A 22,940-nucleotide genomic window follows, 5' to 3' on the forward strand; every position below is an offset into this window, starting at 1 on the left:
ATTACATATCTCGAGAACATTATAACTGAATTGAAAACAATTATAAAATTTGTTTATCAGAAAGTAAATCCATAAAAAAATTAAATTTTAGAAAATGTTTATTATTTTTATATTATTTTATTTTTCAATGTAATTGCAAAATATACAATTTTTACATCATTTAAAAGTATCTAATATTACATGGGAAAATACAAAATTTGAGCAAAATCGGTTGAATAGTTCCTGAGAAATCGAATTTTAAAAATAATCGTAATTTTAAAATTTTATTTCCCAGCAACTATTCATCAGATTTCGCTAAAATTTTGTATTTTGCCTGGTACAGTTATTAACTTTAAAACTATATAAAAATTTATATACCTTACAATTCAAAAATTTTACGACAGTTATTAAATAAAATAATAAAAAATAGTACAAATTTACTGAAATTTATTTTTTACGTGGAATTATCTTAGGGTCAACGAATTTTATAATTGTGTGCAAAAATTTTTCAACTCGCTTTAAAAGTTCTTGAGATATGGCTAAGTACGAGAAAAATAAATTTAACATTAGGAGGTTCAAAGTTTGGATCGCTCTCCTGACAAAAGGGGACCATATTTTCCAGATTGCGGCTACCTTGTATATTTATAAGGTCTGAAATCCAAATCCGTAGAGAAAAAAAAAAGAAATTTCATTCAGAGAAAGTATGTACGTTTTTTGTGTAAGATTTTGTAATTTAAAATATCGTCTGCACAAAATAAAAAGCCCCTCGAGCCATTAAGAATGAGTTTTAGAACGTGAAGATCTTAACATTAGATTGAAAGTTATTCAGGGTGGTCCGTTTTTTTTTTTTTTTTTTCGTTTCCTTCTGCGCACTATACAGTGTGCAAAAAGGTAAAAAACCGATTAATTTCAGGTTCTAATGATTGTAATTTCGCTTATTAAGGGAAACATTAGTGGTATTAATTATCTCACTTAGTTAAAAATGAGCATGAATTAAATAACACGTTTACAGGTGATCCTAAACATGTTATTTAATTAATGCTCATTATTAGTATAGTGAGAAACCACATCCAAAATATTCCTTCTTTAAACAAGCATACATTTCTTCAGAGAAATTAAGATTTTTGAGACTGAGTTGTTCATATTCGAACAATTAATGTAAAAGTTTTGTCAAACACTTTTGCTTGTAGTTATTTAAACTTAATTTAAAATAATGTTAAATTTGCACATTGTCTTTATGATTTTCAAACGGAAATATAAAACAACGAACATTCGAACGGAAACATCCAGATATTTTCCAGCCATGGTAAAATAATTTGAAACTTTTTAAATAACATTGGGGAACATTTTTTGGCATTTTTTTTAAAACTGGTATTAAATATTTTCATATCACTGGTTTCAAATCTGTCATTGGTTTTTCTCTCAAAACTAGTTTTTTATCACAATTTCTGTCTATTTTTGTCGAAAAGTTCAAGTTTATAAGCACGTTATATATGTGAGAGGGTCGCAAAACTAATGAAACAAACTGTTAGGGAGTTAGAGGTAAAATTAAAATTGCATGGGAACCTATGCTCGGGTGTGTCGTCATACGCCACTAGGAGCGCATTCCTACTATGAATTGATTTTAAGTATGCTTCTGAACAGGTTATAATATGGAAAAATAAATTTTATGCAATTTTAATCTCAATGATGTATCCTAACCCACTTAGAAATTTTTAGCATTATTTTTATGTAACTCCCTGTTATTTATAAGGTGTTTTTAAACTTGCACATTTCGACAAAAAGTAGGCAAAAACTTAATTTTTTAAAAAGAAATTCTGTTACTATAGGAGCAAAACTAATTTAATATTTGAAATCCCCACACCCAAATTAAGCAAGATCAAGAATTGGTTCAAATTCAACAAAAATTTGTTCCCATTATAGTAATTAAAAGCTCCTTTTGCATGAATTATTTTGAATTTTCGTATTTCGGATAGAAAGTTTTAATAGTTCCCGCAATATTGCGAAATACACAAAGCGGAAAAATTAATTTAAGGAGCAAATTTTTTGGCCCTTCTCCTTCTTGTTTAAATTCTTGGGACCATATAATATACATTGCAGCTACAGCCTCGCTCCATACTCTATAAAGATGTATAAAAAATTTATAAAAATACATTGATGAAAATAATTTATGGAAATATTTTACAGAAATATATCTCCATATTTTATATGAAAAAAAGATATGTTCTAGAAATTGCATTTTTATGTCGGATTATGCATTTAATTAATCGAAAACACTAATTAATGAGGCCCCCCATTGAAAATTGGCCTTAAGTGCATGACAATATCTGATGTCTATAAAAAATGTTTTCCATTTTTATTATTCATTGTACAAAAAATATATACTTTGATCTGCTGCAACTTAGACCAACCAATTTTACCGGTTTTTAGCCAAAATTGACTTGTAAATATTGATTGTAGAAATATTGACTTGTTGTAAAACTTACATTTTAACATTTGATTTGAACAGGGGAATAAATTTTATTGCATTTAGTCAAGCTCTTGAACTTACTTTTCTACAAACTGTTTTAAGACAAAACATATGGCCTTAAAGTACCTCATAATAAACTGAAAAGTATTATCACATTTTTTCTGCCACTTCCTATGTAGAAGATAAGTGGAGACCCTCAGTATTCACTCAAGCCAATTTTAAAAAATCATGTCTTTTATGTCTTCTGAGGCTACGTTTGAAGACTTAACACTTTCCAATAATGTAAGAGTAAATGGTTGTTGATCAAGATGTCATATGGCTCTCTCAAACTTATTTTACAAATGCTCAATACGATTTAGATTTATAGAATTCAGTGGTCAACACTACAAAGTGAAGTCTGTACTGTGTTCCTCAAAACAAATATTTACTATCCAAGTATTATAGCAGAACATAATATATTAAAAAAAATGAACCAGCAGTAGTAGATATATCACCAGCATTACCGGATGAACTTTGCCACAGTATTCCTTTTCAGACTTCAAGGAAATTATGGTCATAATGCATGTTTACATTTAATTAGATATCTTCGGCAAAAAAGTAAGGAAATATAAACATTAAAATATCGGGTAATCTTAGTGATGAGGACGCTCAGTATATATTAAAAGGATTATAACGACCATTTATATAAGAGTTCTTGATACTGCTTCGCTTAGTGTATCGGAAATTAATTTACTGACTTTACTTTCAGAATTTTCTAAAGTACGTTATCTCTTCACCTTTGCTGGATTCCTTGGTTTCTTCACAATCTATGCAATAAGAGTAAACATCAATGTAGCCATAGTTGCTATGGTTAACAGCACTGTTTATGTGCACAGTAACACCACGTCTGGAGATGAATGCAAAGTTCCAACAGATGACTTACCAATAAATTCATCTAACCATGATCAAATAAAGGTATCCATAAGACAGGTTTCTATTTTTATTATTCATACATATTTTCAAATAAAATATGTTTTATTATAAAAATTATATGTAGTTTTATAAAAAAAAACTACTGCGTAAATCAATTAGCGAATTTTAGATTATTAAGATAGCAATGAACTACTTAAAAATTCGATCATTAAATCTAAATTTATAAAGGTGATCTTTTTTCATTTTGCTCAATGTATACTAATCCAGACTTATACAAATAGTATTTCACGAAAAAAAAAACACTAATTACTATTCACTTTCCCATTTTGTATTACAGGATGGAGAATTCTATTGGTCTCCAAGTTTGCAAGCCACGATTCTTGGATCTTTTTATTATGGGTATTGTGTTTCGCAGATCCCTGGAGGAAGGCTTGCTGAAATGTATAGTGGAAAATGGGTATTCGGAATTGGAACTTTTATAACAGCACTGTTGACTTTATTGACACCAATGGCTGCTCGATATAGTGTTGATGTTCTGATTGCTATTAGAGTTTTGGAAGGATTAGCACAGGTTCGAAGTTCTTGTTATACTTAGGTTATTTTTTTTTGCCCGGAATCAGAATCGCTCCAGCATATTATTAGAAAAAAATTGCTGAATATTCTTTTTAAAACATTTTTAAATTTAAATCTAATCCAAATTGTAAATCTGAGTTCTGAGAATATGACAAACAACTAAGTGAACAAATTTCATTTTTCTGCTAACTAAAGATTTTCCTCGTTTCCCTCTCTATGTAACTCAAATGTGGATTAGTTCAATCAAAAAGCCCTCCACGAAGGCAAATTTCTCTCAATGATTGATCCAATAGCTCCTTTGTCTTCTGGATTATGTTTAAAAGTACAAGGCTCTGGAGTTGAACATTAGTAGTCGTAAACCCTAAATTAGGTCGGTTTTTAAAATTTCACAGATTTTGCAAAATTGCTAAAAAAATTATAAAGTTCATAACTAATGTTTCATTCAATACGTAATTTTTGACAGGGAATTTGTTTTCATAAGATTTTTAAAAATTTAAGAGATTTACAAAAATTGGCTGGTTTTTGAAATATTTTAAAATTTCAAATCTTTTACAAGAAATGAAGAAGATGCATAAAAATTCTGAAAAATTCACGAGTGATATATTAATCCATATACAAGTTTTGGGAGGTAGTGCTTCTCTATCATCGAAAACTTTTTTTTTCCGCTTCACCCTATTGCTTTGAATAAATTTTTGAACCTAAATTAAGACTGTTATAAATATTAATTTTAAAAAAAAGCTTCATTTAGGACGATTCAAAACTACTTCAAATAGCTTGCATTTTTTACTACTTTTAATATATTAAAAAAACTTAAGCTGAAAGCCGAAGGGGTTTGCACATCTGAACCAAAGAATACTCTTTCTTACACATGGAACTTCATGACATAAAGATATTATATTCTCAAAAATATAAATGACCGTTAAAATATCTAATATTTTACATAAAATGTACTATTTTAATGCGGAATTACATTTTAGGGAGTGACAATGCCAGCTATGCATTCAATGCTAGGACGGTGGTTACCAGATTCAGAAAAAGCTTTTTTATCTACAATAATTTATTGCGGCATACATATAGGAACTGTAGTCACCTTATTCGTTTCTGGACTTCTGTGTGATTCAGAGTTTCTTGAGGGCTGGCCATCCGCTTTTTATGTTTCAGGTATGTGTTATATTATTAATAATTTTGCTCGTTTTTTTTCTATTGTCCTAAATTTAAGCTTATTTGAAAATATTTTAACAAATACGTGCTTATATTTTGCATGATCTTACCAATCGGCGAAGCACTATCGCGTTTATCTTACCATTTTTGTTTTGAAACAATGCTAGAACATTCTTAGAGAGTTTTATAGGAGATGTTTATGGGAGAGGGACTATGTTTTGATGACTCCTTTCCTCAGCTGCCGCAAACGCGAACATGACTCTCTACGACTGATAAGAGCCCAATTTTAATATCGCCCAACTTTAACATAGTCAATAATCAAAAATATAGGGCATTATCAATATCACATGGATATTTGCATGTTTGATCCGCGATGGCTCAGAGGTTAGAGCATTCAGGTTCCAAAAAGGTGAACCCGGATCGAATCCTAGCGATATCTGGTCGATACAAATTCCGCATCCTGCCACAGCGTTGATGTGAAATGTCCTCAGTGGTAGACGGATCATGGGTTACAGTTCCTTTGCCATCAGGCTAACCGTGGGAAGTTTTCATGGTCCTCCTCTCCGTGTAATGCGGATTAGTTCCGCCAAAAAGTCCTCCACGAAGGCGAATTTCTCCCAGTCTTTAATCCAAGAGTTCGATTGTCTTCTGGAATGGGTTCAAAATTTGGGGAAATTTGGAATGGGCTACGGAGTTATACATGAATAGTTTTAAACACAAAAAAATTGGGTCGGCTGTTCAACGACGGTCATAAAATAAATATCACAATAATCACACATAGCTGCCAACTACTACGTAGTGTCCATACAATTTTCTTTTTATATATAAAATGGTAATGAATCTTATAAATTTCTTTTTAAATCTTGGATATCTAAATTAAATTTAATATGATTTTTATTATCATTAAATGAATATAAACCAATCTTATATGTAAGAGCAAGTTATAGAAATGAAAAGCAAGTTAAGCTTTTATAAAGGTCAAGCCATAGCAATTGTGAAAAGTTAATTTTGTCCAAAATTGCATTTCAATTAGTCATTTATTACTTCTTGGGAAATACTTCCTCCGAAAGAATAAAAAATGGCAGATTTACAATATATCATGATTTTTTTCCAATATCGCTAATTTAAGTAGTTATATCATTTACCAATATTTGTCGTAACCTTCGTATTCTTAGATATTAGAAAGAACTATGTGCATATTTTGAACAATGATTTTATTACAAATAAAATTATAAGGGAGAAAAAATTCAAAATTTAAAATTCAATTTCAAAAGTTTTCTTTAGTAAATGTTCTATGTCACTATTTTTTCTCTCTGCTATAAAATAAATTAAATCACTTGCTCTTTTTTAAAATCTTTTGTTTCTTTGAAATAACTTTTTATCTCAATAGAGCCTTGACAAACAGAAAAATATCTTTTCATTTCAAGTTTTTTTTACAAATTTTGTTTTCAGGTATTTTGGGCTGTGTCTGGTTTATATTATGGAGCCTTTTCGTCACGGACTCCCCTCACACACACCCTTTTATCACAAAGACGGAACTGCAATTTATTACTTCCGATCAAAAAATTAAATCCAACGTGAAAGTAAGTACTAACACATATTTTTCTTCTGAATAAGTTCTAGACGACTTATAATTATGGAAGTGGAAATGCGCTAACTGAAGAGAAAAATTATAACAAAACTTTTACACCTTTATTTTCCTTTTTTAATTATCAACTTTACGATTAATGTTTCGAATCACTTTCTTTTTCTTCATTCATTACTGGCCAGTCTTGAGAATGGAACACTGGAAACACGTCATCATCTTCATATTTTTTGAAGCCATTGATGTTTCAAATCTAGTGTATATTTTCCCTTCAGCTGCGGTGCCAACTGCTGCGGACACGCGAAAAAAAATTTTAAATAAAAACGGAAAATAACTACAAAGTAAAATTTGACTATTTTTGCTTGCTTTTTAAAAGGTATAGCATGACATTAATACCAACAAGTGGTGAATTATATAAGCCTACGAATTATTTGGAAATAGTGGAGAAATCTACTAAATCACAGAGTTGCCAACTTGCTCCGGATAGCAAATATATATTGTAAAGTGGTAGTTTATCAATTGTGATTCTTTGTTTAATAAATTAAATTTAGCAGATTTTTATCCACCACTATTTCTAAATAATTCGTATGCTTATATAATTCACCACTATTTAAACGGTACTTTACTTCAAGTCATGCTATACCTTTAAAAAAGCAAGCAAAAATAGTCAATTGTTTGCAAAATTTACTATGTAGTTTTTTACCGTATTAAAATTATTTTGGCGTGTACGGAGCAGTTGGCATCTCTGAAACTGAATATGTTAAGCCAAGAATCACATTTGATAAACTACCACTTTAAAATATTTATGCTGTCTTGAGCAAAGTTGACGTCTCTGCCTCAGCTTCAAGAATATAATAATTTTAGCCAATTAGCGTATTACATACTTGCTAACTTGTACGCTCTAAGAAGCTTTTGCTTAGTGATAGTAAAAAGAAATTTAAATGGACACTATAAGTAGAAAAGAATTGATTAATTAGCCCTCTCTTATTAACACCAAACGACGTGAATTAGAACTTAAATGTGTATGTTTAAGTTAATGATCTGTAATCAAAGTTATTTTAAATCAAATTAAAGTAAAATAAATTTGAGAAAATAAAATATTCCTGAAGGGAAAATGAGTTCTAAGTTCAAAATGTGTTTCAAATATTTTCCATCTGAACAGAGATGCTAACTGCTCTGCTTTCAGCAAAAATTTAAATAAATTGATAGAGAAATAAGCAGTAAAATATTCAGAAATCTGTTAGCAACGTTTACATTTTATTATTTTGAATGCCATGGAAATAATACATGGGGGTACCGTTGACCGGCAATGAGTTTGTTCGTAGTCCCTCGGGTGTCACCGGTGACCGGAAAAGCCAAGATTATTAGAAACACCTAATTCGAGTAAATTTTTAATTTTTTCTTATGTCATTATCCTTACTAGAATGGTTTGAAGAATTTAATGTAGTATAGAACACACGAAAATAGTTTTAATCAAATAGTTTTAACACAGAGATGCCAGTTTGCTCCGGACAGCGAATAGCTATTTTCAAGTGGTAGTTTATAAGTTGTGATTCTTGGTTTAATAAATTCAATTTAGTGGATTTTTATCCACCACTATTTCTAAACAATTCGTAGGCTTATATAATTCACCACATTTGTTCTGATATGTCATCATACCTGCCAACTTTTAATCCCTTCCATTATCATTTTTCCCAGTGGTATTAAAATGGAATTAAAACTTCAATTTTAAGCAAACAAACACGTTGTATTTGAGAAAACTTAAGATGACAACCATGATAGTAACGCATGTTATTGTATGTGCTTAACTTCTGTAAGAATAGTGGTGATCAAAATCATTTACAATTAATTTTATAAAAGAAAAATTAGTATATATTTACTACCACTTTAAATATGAAAATAAAATCTTCCGCAAAATCCGGAAGAGTTGGCAGTAATGTATCATGCTAAACTTTTTAAAACAATTAGCAAAATCTGTCTATAAGTACGTATAGTTTGTAGTTATTTACTGTATGGCCAGACGGGCAAACCACGCGTTAAATGTGTCACATAATATTTTTGATCTGTTGTGGTGGAAAACTATTTACATCGAAAATGTTAACCGATAAATAACTTAAATTCTAAATCACTGTAAAATATTTAGGCATCACTGTTTAACACGTTCACGCCGCGGTGACCCACCGGTGAGTCACGCTAGATTGTCTCATCTTGGCAGCGCACCGGAGTAAAAACTGGTAACAATAAATTTCATTTTTTAGTTTTTTTCCGGGAATAATAAAAATCCATAACTACCAATTGTTTTTAACGGATGCAATTTTTATATTGAATTGCTTCTTCATGATAAATATCCTTACAGTGAATTGTGATTGTTGAGAATTGATTAACTCCTCCCGAATATTATCTAATATTGAAATAGTTCTTCTACCAGTATTTTTACTTTTCCCGGTGTGAACTTCTTAAATACTTTTAAATTATATTGTATATCATACCTGCCAACTTTCACTCTTTCCGAGAATTTATTTTCAGAGTGGTTGTAGTACGAAAAACAATTTGGCTCAAAAACATATTTATATTTTGATCCCGTTGAAATTCGCTTGGTTAAAGAATATTGTGCTTTTATATATTTATTGTAATTATATATATGTAGTGGTGGTCAAACTCATTTATAATTATCATTATAATTCAAAAAGTTAATTGGAATAACATGAGTATTGCTACCACTTTAAATATGAAAATAAAATCCGGAAGAGTTGGCAGGCATAGTATATACATATTTCATAAATTAATTAATACCTCAGTTTAGTATAAAACAAAAGTACAGCAGCAACTCTCTCTCTCTCTCGACACATAAACAGATATTTATCAAATTTGGCACACAAATTTTTAACAGTTATTAGAAGTCTGTGTGAAAAGCTTGCATTTTTACTTCTGAATATTGAAAAAAAATTTACCTTTTAATCTTACCTGAAACTGCAAATAACTAGATACTGTCTTTATTATAATAAATTAATATAAAATTGCTGTTTCAATTCCATACTTCGATAAATTTAAAAAAAAATAATAATAATTTATCTTTTATGTAAATAATTCCTACAAGTATTAACTACAAGGGGAAAATAAGCTGTACTGTTTTCGTTTTTAGAAAACTTTTTTTCTAACTGACTATAATATTAAAAATGATTAAAAACGTCATTTTCCATTTACATTTATAGCAACTTTGAAACATAATTTATAATAATCAATAATAATTAATGTTTACTGATATTTTGGTTATTTTAACTACAATATAACCTAAACCAATATTTAAACGATATTTTTTCTTTTTTTTAATTTCAAAATAAATCAATTAAATATACATATCAGTGTAGCCATATACTGGAGAAATTCATGGGAAAAAGCTGTTGAGCGATCTGTGAATTTCATAAACTTTGGTTGATAGTAATTAGTAAAGACATTTTGTTTTCCCTCACTTTTTCTACCAGTTTTTAAATTTTTCTGATATGTGGCTATCCTTACCTGCCAACTCTTCCGGATTTTCCGGAAGATTTTATTTTCATATTTAAAGTGGTAGTAGTTATATACTATTTTTTTCTTTTATAAACTTAATTTTTAAATGATTTTGATCACCACTATTCTTACAAAACTTAAGCACATATATTAATATGCGTTACTATCATGGTTGATACAACATATTTGTTTGCTTAAAATTGAAGTTTTAATTTCATTTTAATACCACTGGGAAAAATGATAATGGAAGAGATTAAAAGTTGGCAGGTATGCTATACATGTATGTTTACTTTTAAATCTTCCAAAGTTCTTGTTTAACCAGGGGTGAAAGCTAGACGGAAAAAAGGAAAGGCTGGTAGTAAAACCATTTCAGTTATAGCTAGTTTTGGGGAGGAGTTTACTTATTCTTTTTTTAAATTTTTCAACAATATCTACATTATCTTGGAAAATAAGCAGTTTTATATATATGCCAGAATTATAAAAGAAATCTTGATAGTTACAGATATTTCATTATTTTCGAAAAAAATGCTGGAATGAAATGTTTTACGTACCAGGTTTTTCTCTTTTCCGTCTTGCTATATAAGGGCTTTCACCCATGTGCTTAACAGATACTCATACCCTCCAACTTATGAAGATTTTGAAAATAATTCTTTCTAGTGGTAGCGAACCAAAGCAGAAATTTTTAAAGCAAATAAATGGATCTCTCTTAAAGCTTTTATCAGAACTTAAGAATCTAGCCATATGGCCTGCACTTTTATAAGTAATAGTGGACAAGTTACGCTAAAATTAATTTTTTTTAAATATTAAGACATTAATTTTGCTACCGTCTGAAAAGAAGATTTCTGAAACTACGGAAATTCCGTAGCAGTTGGAGGGTATGGATACTTAACAATTTATTTTTTTATTCTAGCTTCCCTCTATTCCATGGCGAAAAATTTCGACGTCACTTCCGTTTTGGGCGCTGGTCATCGCTCAAGTAGGAGGAGATTGGTGCTTTTACACAGTACTCAATGACTTACCTACCTATTTCAGTACAATACTCCATTTTCCAATTAAGCAGGTACGTTTATCTTAAATTTACCCATTTAACGTTTCTATTATGTTTTATTACCCCTTTTGTTGTCATTTTTCATTTTGAATAATATCTTTGTAGTGGTGCAGTAGATAAACTAAATATAAAAATCGCTCAAACATAATTTACTTAAAATCTATTTGAATTTGACATGCATTTGGAATAAACTTAAATTAGGAACAAACGTTCATGGATAAAGTTTAATAATTTTTTATGAATCTCAACAAATTAAAAAAAATATAGTTCTACTGTGATCTCTGCCTTAACCCTTTAACGGACCCTTTATTTTTAGCAAAGGAAAATTAAAGTAATTTTGGAATTGAAATTGCTTTAACCTTCCGTTTGTCGCGCGCACCTCACAGGTGCATCCCTACTGCACTTCCACCTCTTTTGCAGTCAATAGATTTTTCCGGGGGTCGAGCCTAATGTTATGTTCCTAACTTTGGATTACTCAAATGTCCGTGTAAAACCGACCTTAGAACATGTCGATGGAGAGTTGGAACCGCTCAAATCACCCCTCTGGTGTAGCGCGACCATTGACGCAAGTATTATGGATATAATATTTTTATGAATTAAATATATATATTTTATCTCATTTTCTGTCCTACTCAACGTAGCAGGAATAAATGGTCAAGTTATATACACAGAAAATGTTTACGGAGTAAAACACCGCAGAACCTTCTTGCGTCAATTGGTTGAACATCTTGTGATGAAGGAAAAGATCCGACGCGGGAGCAAGAAAAATTTATCTTCGGTACTTCGCTAAATAAGTTTTTTGATATTTATCTCTCTAAAGAGTCTAAATTGGTAACAATTAACTATTTAAACTAGACTTAATTTCATTTGGCTTTCAAAAAATCAGAAACACCTCATAGGTGCAACGCGATTAACCATGTCGGAAACAAGTGCGCGACTAACGGAAGGTTAAGAATAGTTATTGATATATATAAAAAAAAAACTCATTTAATTTATAAAAATGCCATTTTTTTGGTGGTAAATATATTTAACATGATCTATTAGGAACTTACTGACTTTTATTTTTCTTTATTTATAAAATAAATTCCTTAAATGCTACAAACTTGAAAAGGAATTATGTATTTTATAACTTTTATACGTTTTTTAAAAGTGACAAATGGTTACCAATTTAATGCAAACTCACGTCAAGAAAGCTGAAGTTATTGAAAAATGGAAACCTAAATTAAAAGTGGTAAAACGCGGTGGTAAGTATACTCAACACAGCCTTGGAAAGCGTTAATACACGGTTAATGTTATCGATTGCTTATTCTGGCCTGCCAACAACTACGCTCTTCGCAAAATACTTTATTGAGTGGTAGAAATTTAAGAACCAAGGCTTTCAGAACATGGTAATTTTGCCAACATTTCAAAAACCTCACCACGAAAGAGGTGGATAAAAGTGGTGTTACATATGAACTTCTATATCATTTCTACGAAGTAAAGCGTGGAAAAGTTTAAATAATTAAAATAAAAATATGCATTAAAGCATAAACATAGCTACCACTAGTATAAGTTTTTACAAACAGCGTTGAAAGTTGGCTAGCCTGCTTATTGATATCAAAATAATTTGATCCGAATTTCTTCGATTTATTTGTATGTTAAAATTATCAATTTCTTTCATTATTAAATTGTTTAATATATTATCAGTTTCTTTTTATATATTTTTCGAAAATCATCATCAGGTGCTCCGTGATCAGTTTCTTCAAGTTTCAGAAGAACTGAATGTTATTTGAACCGAGAACGAGCATGTCGATATTTTATGTCTCGCTTGCTTAAATTGAGTTTCACTATATGGATATTAAAAAGTGAACTGATTAAACATTAAAACAAAAGTTTGACATTTTAATTCGTTATGACGTTGACCAAGAATGAGGAATTCAATTAAAGTCTTTAACACGTTGAATACCTCGCTAATTTTACATGACTTGCCCGTCTGGCCAAATGGTAAAAAACTGCAAACTAAATTTGCAAATGTTAAACAGATTTTGTTAGTTTTTGAAAGGTTTTACATAGATGCCAACTTTCTCCGGAGAATGAATTCATATTTTCGAGTGGTAGTAAATTAATTGTGATTCTTGATTCAATAAATTTAATTTATTACGTCTTTATCCACCACTATTTCTAAATAATTTGAAGGCTTTTTTAATTCGCCACTTTGCTGTATTAATGTCATGCTACCTAAATGCTGCATAATTTAAAATGTTTTTTAATTCAACTTGTAAATACTTCATGATGAATGGGTTAGGGGCCGCTGCGCGGCCCAGGCACCCAGTTTTAGTTAAATAAAGAAAGAAAAGTATTAATGTCATGCTAAACCTTTTAGAACAGTGTTTCCCAAAATTAAGACTTTTGTGTACCCATCCTAAATTTTTCGTAACGCTGTGTACCATTAATTGAAGAATGAATGTATTTTTTACTATAAGAAAAGTGCACAAAAGTTAAAAATCACAACTAGCTGTTGACACCACTAATTACTAACTGTTAACTCTGCAAAAAATATCAAATAGAAAAATACGTAATCGTAAATTTTCATGGCAAGCTTTTTTTATTTTTTCGTTTATTGCAAGATATTTCATATAAGAACGCGTACCCTCGCTAAACTGTTCCCGCAACCCTAGAGGTACGCGTACCACACTTTGGGAAACACTGTTTTAGAAAGTAAACAAAATTAGTCAAATATTTTGAAATTTTAGTTGTATTTACTTACCGTTTTCAAAATTATTTTGATTTGCTTGGAGCAGTTGGCATCTCTAATAATATCCAAAGAAAGTGGTGAATTTGATAAACCTACGAATTGCGTAGAAATAGTGGCTGATAAAAATCTGTTAAATTGAATTTATTAAATCAAGAATCACAATTAATAAACTACCACTTGAAAATATTTATTCGCTGTCCGGAGCAAATTGGCATCTCTGTATATAAATAAAACTATTTTTGTGTGCTCTATATTGCATTCATTTCTTCAAAGTATTTTAGAGACGATAATAATATTTAAAAAAATTTACTCGAATTATGTGCTTCTAATAATCTTGGCTTCGCTGGTCACCAGTGGCACCCATGGCATTCAACGTGGAAAAGAAATATGAAGCGTTGAAATTTAAGTACAATTACGCTCCGATAATTTAATGACTACGAACTTCTTTGTTTAAGCTTCTTCGAAAAAAAATTTTAGACTATCAACAATCGATGTTTTTTATAATTGGGTATAATTTTTTTATATTTATAGTAAATATACAATACATAAGTAAGTTTATTTTGTTTTATTAATCGGTTAATGTTATCCAAATCATTATGTTCCACATTAAGCGGAGAAAACTGTAATTCAACTTGTAAGCGTTTTATAATTCTAAATTTAATTTCTTTCACACAGTTTATCTTATGCTGATATAGATACGTATTCCGCAACACAGAAGCATCTCACTATACCTAAATTTTTAACTGGTCTTACGAATTAATTATAAAATTTAGCTTTCATTTTAAAAACAGTTTAAATAACCATTTGATTTTGTTGCTTTAAGTTTTTAACTGAACTAAAACTTACGTAAAATAAAACTGCATGGTAAGATAAACCTGAAAATGAAGTATAATAACCATCAAAAGTTTGAAGAGGGAAAAATTTAAACCTATTTAAACTTTTGAAGAAATTATGCATTAGAGTGAGGTACACTAAGCAATGTATAAGACTGTATAATCTATTCAACTTTACTTTACCAACTTTACTAAAAAAAAATATTCTACACTAAAGTACGAGTATTATTTCAAACCCTGATCTTCTTTTACATAACTGTAATGCACTATTATACATAATTGTGTAAGACTATTGATGAAACAAAGGAGTAGAATAGAAGGTGAAAGTGCATGTAAGTGAATTAAAAAAAATTTTACAAATAATATTTTATGCTACAATAAAAAACTAATTTTGAGTACAATTACTCGTATGATTATTTCTTTGTCAATAGAATGGATTTCTTTCATCATATCCTCACCTAATTCAACCAGCAGTTGGAATCCTTGTTGGATTTACATCAGATACTCTTTTGCGAAAAAAAATTGTTTCTACGAACTTCGTTCGCAAATTTTGTACAGCCGCGTGTAAGTATTCATGCTGATTATTTTTATTGTTAACTTTATTAATACGAGTTGTTTTCGAAAAGAAAAGATACTTCACAGATATAAGCAAATGAAAATTTTCGTGACTCCGCTGGCAAAGAGTACAATAAACTTGAATGTTTCGCTTTTACCTCGAGGTCATTATTTTTTTTAGTTCGCCTTTCCAGACATCAGAGAACCATCAAATTTAAGTCAAAAATACGTATATTTCGCCTTTAAATTTTGCTAAGCATTCAAAAAATTTAAGTAAAGCTTAAACTTTAAATTATAGCCAAACATGGTTATCGAAGAAACCAAAATAATTCTCCTAAAATAATACGTAAATAAATTCGTCTTTTTCCATGAATATTTTACCAACTGTGTTTTACTAGCTAGATAAGAACGAGAACATTATTTTTATATAATATTTACGTCAACATTACTTCAAAATGTACGTAACTTGAAACTTTAAATTATACAAAAAAAAATGGTTATCCTAAAGACAGAAAATTTGCGTAAATAAATTCGAGCTGAAATTTACCGACATCTCAATGGTAATATCATTCCGTCAATATTACGTAAAATTTACGTATAAAGCACAATGGCTTTTCCGATTTCCCAAAAATTTACGTACCATACTACATGTATTGTTTGTACAGTATGTCTTTATGGTGACACCAACGTGTTGTCACGAGAAAACCAAACGTTAGCTGCCGGTGACAACACGTTGGTGCCATACGCAAGCCATACACTAACAGCCGGTGACTACACGTTGATGCTATGTCCAAGCCAAACGTTAGTGGCCGGTGACAACACATAGATGTCGCGCGTTGCAACCTGATATTCATGTGACATTTTGTCAAGGAACAATAGAGTACAACAGGGATGGCGAACCAATGACACGCGTGCCATTTATGGCACCCGACACAATATTTCGGGCACGCCACCGATCACATTTGTTATTACACAAATGGTATTACACTATGAAGCATATATAACAATTAAATTAAAATTCACAAAAAGCACACAAAATAATAAACAATTATTAATAAAAAATTATCAATCATTATCAATTATCAAAATTATCAAAAAAGCAATTATCAAAAATTATCAAAAAAGCAATTAATAACCATAAAAAACGAGCTAACAATAAATAAATAGCAAAAAAATTAACAGTACTGCTTAAACTAACATCTTACAACTTAATATACGTTATTTGTCATCTAATCTGCAACAACAGAAGTCACACTGATGTTACTTTAAGTTGAATTACGCGTATAACTGAGACATTGCAAAATGTTTTTTTTTTTTTCAATGTAAATAAAGAGTTTTGAGTTGATAGTATTTAGTATTATTATTTTCCCAATAATCACGAAGTCAAAATTATTTGACGGCACGTCTATGACCTCATCAAACAATTTTTTAGAAAAAATGCCACGTTGGTGTATAAAGGTTCACCACCCCTGGAGTACAAGGATGCCAACTGCTCCGCTTTCTGGAATAGATTTAATAAAGTGGTGGCAAATTATATAGTAAAATTCGTTAAAGAAAGAAAGTTACGCCTACTTTTTAATATATTTACCAGTAGTTTGATGCTTTAACGTTGCATGTTATATCATACTTATAATTTTTGATATTTAGTGCTGAAAAAATTACCTTTAATGAAAAATGCTAAACTAAAAGTAACTTAAATTTCTCTACCACTGCCTTAAATTTCGCTGAGGTGGTTTTAACAAAATAAACACCGTGTTAAAGATTATCAACTAATAAGAATAAGAAATATCAATGAAAACTATATATTTAATTTTAGATGACATGGCGTACAATATTCCAAAAACGTATTTAATTTACATAAACAAAAATAAACATATAAGAATAATTCAATTATTTTACAGTTTGCTTATGCGTACCGCAACATCCTCCCCACCCTGGTCAACCTCCAAAGGTATGACCAGCTGGATTGGACGGGTAATATGTTTTCCTTCGACACGAAGAATACAAGTACGAATTTTTCCGTCCCGACCGTTAATTAATTCAACCCAGGGGTGAAAGCGAGACGGAAAAGAGGAAAGGCTGGTAGTAAAATCATTTCAGCTATAGCTAGTTTTGGGGAGGAGTTTACTTATTCTTTTTTTAAATTTTTCAACAATATCTACTTTATCTTGGAAAAGAAGCAGTTTTATATAGATGCCAGAATTATAAGAGAAATCTTGATAGTTACATATAATTCATTTTTTTCGAAAAAAATGCTGGAATGAAATGTTTTACGTACCAGGTTTTTCTCTTTTCCGTCTTGCTATATAAGGGCTTTCACCAATGATTCAACCACGAGAGCTTTTTTCCACACGTGTCTTGGTCGTACATCCTCTTGCAGTAGAACCAAATCTCCTACTCGTACTCGTGGTGATTGCCGAACATTTTTTACTTGATGATGTGAACGCAGTTCCAGCAAATACTCTTTAGTCCACCTAGAGTCTTTAGTCCATGCGTACCGCAACACACCGGTTACATGGTAAACTTATCACTAAATATATGCGGACCGCATAGTGTTAAGACACATTTCCCAACAGATCACCGAAGTCAAGCATCACTGACTGCAGTCAGTGTGCGGGTGGGTGACCACTTGGATAAGTATGCGTAAGGACCGAGGGTGTGAGGTATTGGTCATCGTTAAACTGTTCTACCGTAATGTGCTCGACTTCGCGCGCAGGTCGCCGGTCTACCGCAGCGGGGGTGCCATCCCCTCTGCAGAGGATCAAAATTGTGATGGCATGTCTTCGGATCATCCCCAGGGATGTTTCCCAGACCGTCGCCAATAGCCGATTGTGCAGCACTAGTGCTACGCAAATGAACAACAACAACGAAAACGGCTCTATAATTCACACTTGATTACTTTAATCGAGAAAAATAATTTTTATAAAATGTTTTTAGGTGGATTCGGGCAGGCATTAGCTTTTATTGGCGTTTGCTTTGCGGGATGTGACTTTACACTGAACGTTGTTTTCTTTACGTGTGCTATTGTGATTGGTGGATTTTATTACAGTGGATACAATTTGACCCATTTAGATTTATCTCCAGAATATGCAGGTAAAATTATAGAGATTTCGTTTAAAATATTCTTTAGATTTTTTTTAAATATTCACCATAATAAGAAAACAATTGTTACTCAACAGCAAATTAAATTTCACTGCTTTACAAAATTTTAATGAGGTTTTTTTTAATTATTATTTTCAGGGTGGTTCTGTTTATTTTTTTTCCACGGAAACTTGGAAGTTATATATTTTGGGAAATTTTGAGGGGCAAACGGGCACAATTTGAAAGACTCTCTTATAACTCTTGGATAGAAGGTCCTTTTTACTCATGAAAAATTTTGATCCATCGAAATGAGTTTTGGAATTTAAAATCTTTTAAATTTTGCCAAGAGTTTCGAAATGTAAAATTTTCGAAAACATTTGGTACTAAAAAAAGATTGTTTACATAGAAATATATCTATATTTTTGACCAACCCATGTAGCTGTATGTGTTATTGTGAATGGCCGAAATTGGTGATTATTGACTTCCACCGGTGAATGTTGACAACCACATAATCACTTTGCTAAATGTCCGAAATCTATACTAGGTCTAGTTAAGTGCCAATGCCCGTTACGTCTTACATAAATGTTTTTTAAGGTTCAGTGCCACTGCCCAGCATGCATTTAACTGGTACTCCAAACACTGATGTTTCTCCTAATCTATCCTCAGCAGATATTAAAATATCGAATAAATATAATAATATCAACGAATAAACTAATATCAAATCGGATAAACAAATTTTTCAGACATTCACCAAAGCGACTATATGATTGTTCATCTCAGAAAATCGACATTCTCTTGATTTCTCTCATTCTCAGTAACATATACACATTGAGAAACCAATATTTATACGTGTTATTTACCTTTTATTGATGATCTCATTTAGGAACTTTGATGGGAGTTACAAATACTCTTTCAAACATACCTGGATTTTTGGCACCTTTTGTTGTGGGAGCTTTGACTGAACACCAGGTGTGTATAGCTGAATGAATGGTAGTAAAAGAATAAAAAGCCTCACTAGCAAATTTTTTGAAATAATAAAGTGATGGCAAGATGCTGATTAAAAACATTTGATATTTTCATGTTTTAGTTGTCATTTCGATTTTAAAAAGTATACGAATGTTAAACTCACATTATATGCAATTGGGTACTTACAACTCGAGAAGAAATGATTAAGCCTAACCACGTGATTTACATCAAATTTAATTGGATGCCTGTAAGCGATGTCACGGGTGTGTGTCGAACCTGATTGGTTTTCTGCATCAAAAAATATCCCGACTTATCTGTGGTGACGTAATTTTCAGGTACCTAGTTAAATTTTGAATCACATTCAGTATCTAGTAAATTTTAAATAATATTGAGTATCTAGTAATTTTTGACTCATATTCAGTTATATCGAAAAATGATTGAAAGTACAGAAATCTTGCCACCACTTTTTTTTATTCCAAATATGAAGTGCGAATTCTTTAGGACTCTTAAGTAAAATATTACAATGAGAAAAAAAAAATTCCGTTGAATGATACTTTGAACTGATCTTAACTATTTTCAATCTTTTTATTTAACCAGCTACATTAACATTATTTTCTGTAATTAAATAATGTAATCTTACCATGATAACTTATAATTCGGTATGTATGATAGAATTATTTAAATATAATCATTTAGATATAACTATTTAAATATGACAATAATTTTAAATGCTTTTTTTAAAAATAAGAATCAAGTAGGTGAATATAAACATTTTACTACCACGTTGAAAATAAAAATTTTCGAGAAATCCAAAAGTGATAGAAGTATTAGCATTATAATTGCGTAAACGTTATTATCAAACAGGAAAAATGCACCTCAGTGATTACCACGGGCTAACATCTTGCCCCTTATATAAGTTACCATACCATACTAACATTACTGCTTGGAGATTATACACTTATCATATCACATCATTAACTTTTAGCCATTAGGTTTGGTAGATGAAAAACTACCACTATAATGCCAGGCCACGTGTGTTTTTTCTCACCACACCTAACTCATGGTGCACACGTTCTGGTTATTTTATTCACTCACATAACAAGCAAATATGCCTTACAGTAAGGCAACGGATTTCCCCACTCTAAAAAAGAGTTTATCAACTCATTGGGATAATCAGCATTCTACCAGGAGCTTTACAACCACCTCCTCAGCTCGTGAACATCAACAGAATAATTTAAAAACATCAATTTTTATCATCTAACCCAGTATGTTGCCACCATACAGTATTACAAATAGTACAAATTAAATTTACGACCAAAAATGAAATATATAAAATTAAAGGTTTATATTATATCTATTCTTAGTTAAAATTATAACATTTAACAATAAAACTTAATTATTCGCGATCGCAACGAACTATAAGGGGCGTTGTTGCATGAGACGCATACCTGCGATTTCTATATGAACCGTCATTCAGTTACTCTGGAGACGTAGTTAATGTAGCGTGTAGCATTGCAACGTTCCTTCTTTAATGTGTCTTATTAAATTTAAAAAAGAAAAATGCTTGATATTCTTTCTTGTACAACCGAAAACAAAATGGTATCTCTTTTTATTAGAGAAGGAATATCCAAAACACATCGGAAAAATATTTGTACATTAACAGAAAAAAATATGTATATTCTTATAAGAGTTAAAACCTAATGCCCGAGAAATAGTACAGTAGAGAACCGATTATCCGGAACGATCGGGAGTATCGCTATTCCGGATAACTGATTTTTCCGGTTTTCTGAATCGCTACAAAAAGCCGTTTTTTTTTTAGTGTTAAACCCAACTAAAAAAAATTTTTTTTGGAAATAATCTTAAAAATGAGAAAAAAACGATGAGGTAATACACTAATAATTATTTCTGAAATGATGGTAAGGTAAACATCTTTCAAAAAAGAAAGAAAAATCCTAAAATCTTATGAGGAAAAAAAAATTTTTTTTTAAAAATTGCGGGAAAATTTATCGAATTTCGTTCCGGTTTTTTGGTTTTCCGGTTTTCTGATTTTCGGATAATGGGTTCTGTACTGTATTACTAAATTTAATGATATAACATGAAAGGCCCATTTAAACTTTACATTCTATAGTTTTAAGAATCATATTACTTCAAAAATTAAAATGAACAAAAAGTATACATAAGCCTCATAATTTTATGAAATTTAATTTTGTAAACAAAGTTTTTTGCAACAATTTTTATCAAAAAATTTCAAGTTTCAATGAAAATCGTTATTCAGAAACTAAGAAACGTAAAATAAAGAATGCTGACGAAACAAAAACAAAAAAACAATTCTTTTTTGTCGCCATTTTTAGTGCTACGAAAATTCGTCTTTGGGATTTGCCAAAAACAAAACAAGATGCAATTTTATTTTTTCAGGAGGGAAATATTTTACCGAAAAAACGAAAACGTACGTTTTGGAAATGTTATTTCATTTGGAATCTTATTTATCAGAGTTCATATGGCGACATGATTGTTTTGAATCTATGCTAAACTCTATATCGGCTCATTTTCCACCGAAATCCGATTGACTATTTTGATTTTAAATAAAGTGTTTTATTTTATGAATTGTCGCAAAAATTTCAAGTGTAGATTGGCGGCACTTAAAAACCGCCAAATCTGTAGTGGCGGTGGCGTTAATACGTAAGTACCGAATTTTTATTCCATACTTTTCTGAATCATATTACTTCAAGCATTGGAATATACAAGAAGTATACATAAACACATAATGTTATACCGTTTAATTTTTCAAAAAAAGTATTTTGAGAACAATTTTTATCAAAAAATTATAAACTAAAAAACGGAAAATAAAGAATTCTTAGGATAAAAAAACGATTTTAAGAATTCTTTACATTGAAATAAAAACTTTCATATTGTTTCTTTTTTTATTATTCTTATAGTTCTTAATCAGACGTAAAAAACCATTCTGTAGAGAACCATCATCAAATGGAAAAAAAATATTTACAAGCAAATTTTTTATTGTAAAAATCATTGCACTTACCTGATTTATAATTCCCGGAGAATTCCAAAATGATAAGTTCCTTGTTTGAAAACTTTATTCTCAAATAATAGATACATAGTTTATCCCTTCATTACTTTTAGATAACATACTACACAGCAAAATTTTATAATTGATATGAATTTGAATATGTAGCTAAAAACAGAATAGCTGAATTCTAGTTGAACTTATTCTTTCAAAACTAAAGAAAACTTACCAAGAAAATGATTAAAATTAATTAAGAATCAGCACAAATGGCACTATTTCAAGTAACTTGGATAATTTTTTATTGTTGTTTTCCGAATTATATGGATACAGAAATATATACTATTCCATAACGAAGAAGAATATGCTATAACTATTACAATTCTGTATGTTCTGAATTCATATTTATTCACTGGAATGACGAAAGCAATGTTGACTTCACTTTAATTCGTAATGAATTGAAGACAGAAGAAATGCATTTTACCTTAATACACACATCTGTAACAGTATCTGAAAT

At 30.3% G+C, this 22,940-nt stretch overlaps 3 protein-coding genes across 5 annotated transcripts in view; all 3 read left to right on the forward strand.

Annotated features, from left to right (window-relative positions):
* The window catches only part of LOC107441742 (sialin), a 111,175-nt gene that overhangs the window by 46,735 nt on the left and 41,500 nt on the right, over window positions 1-22,940 (forward strand). The gene's annotated exons all lie outside the window — the stretch shown is intronic.
* LOC107441740 (sialin) overlaps window positions 1-22,940 on the forward strand; it is a 33,704-nt gene that overhangs the window by 9,249 nt on the left and 1,515 nt on the right. Inside the window, exons 3-10 of the mRNA XM_087160858.1 lie at window positions 3,198-3,403; window positions 3,699-3,932; window positions 4,912-5,095; window positions 6,548-6,678; window positions 11,098-11,247; window positions 15,234-15,366; window positions 18,295-18,450; window positions 19,322-19,407. Coding sequence (XP_087016984.1) covers window positions 3,198-3,403; window positions 3,699-3,932; window positions 4,912-5,095; window positions 6,548-6,678; window positions 11,098-11,247; window positions 15,234-15,366; window positions 18,295-18,450; window positions 19,322-19,407 — 1,280 coding nt within the window. The remainder of the gene's footprint in view (window positions 1-3,197; window positions 3,404-3,698; window positions 3,933-4,911; window positions 5,096-6,547; window positions 6,679-11,097; window positions 11,248-15,233; window positions 15,367-18,294; window positions 18,451-19,321; window positions 19,408-22,940) is intronic.
* Window positions 1-22,940, forward strand: part of LOC139424789 (sialin) — a 102,160-nt gene that overhangs the window by 9,239 nt on the left and 69,981 nt on the right. The window lies entirely within an intron of this gene.

The sequence above is a fragment of the Parasteatoda tepidariorum genome, chromosome 4, assembly GCF_982258835.1.
Source record: "Parasteatoda tepidariorum strain Cologne lab strain chromosome 4, Ptep-v5.0, whole genome shotgun sequence".
NCBI classification, from domain to species: domain Eukaryota; kingdom Metazoa; phylum Arthropoda; class Arachnida; order Araneae; family Theridiidae; genus Parasteatoda; species Parasteatoda tepidariorum.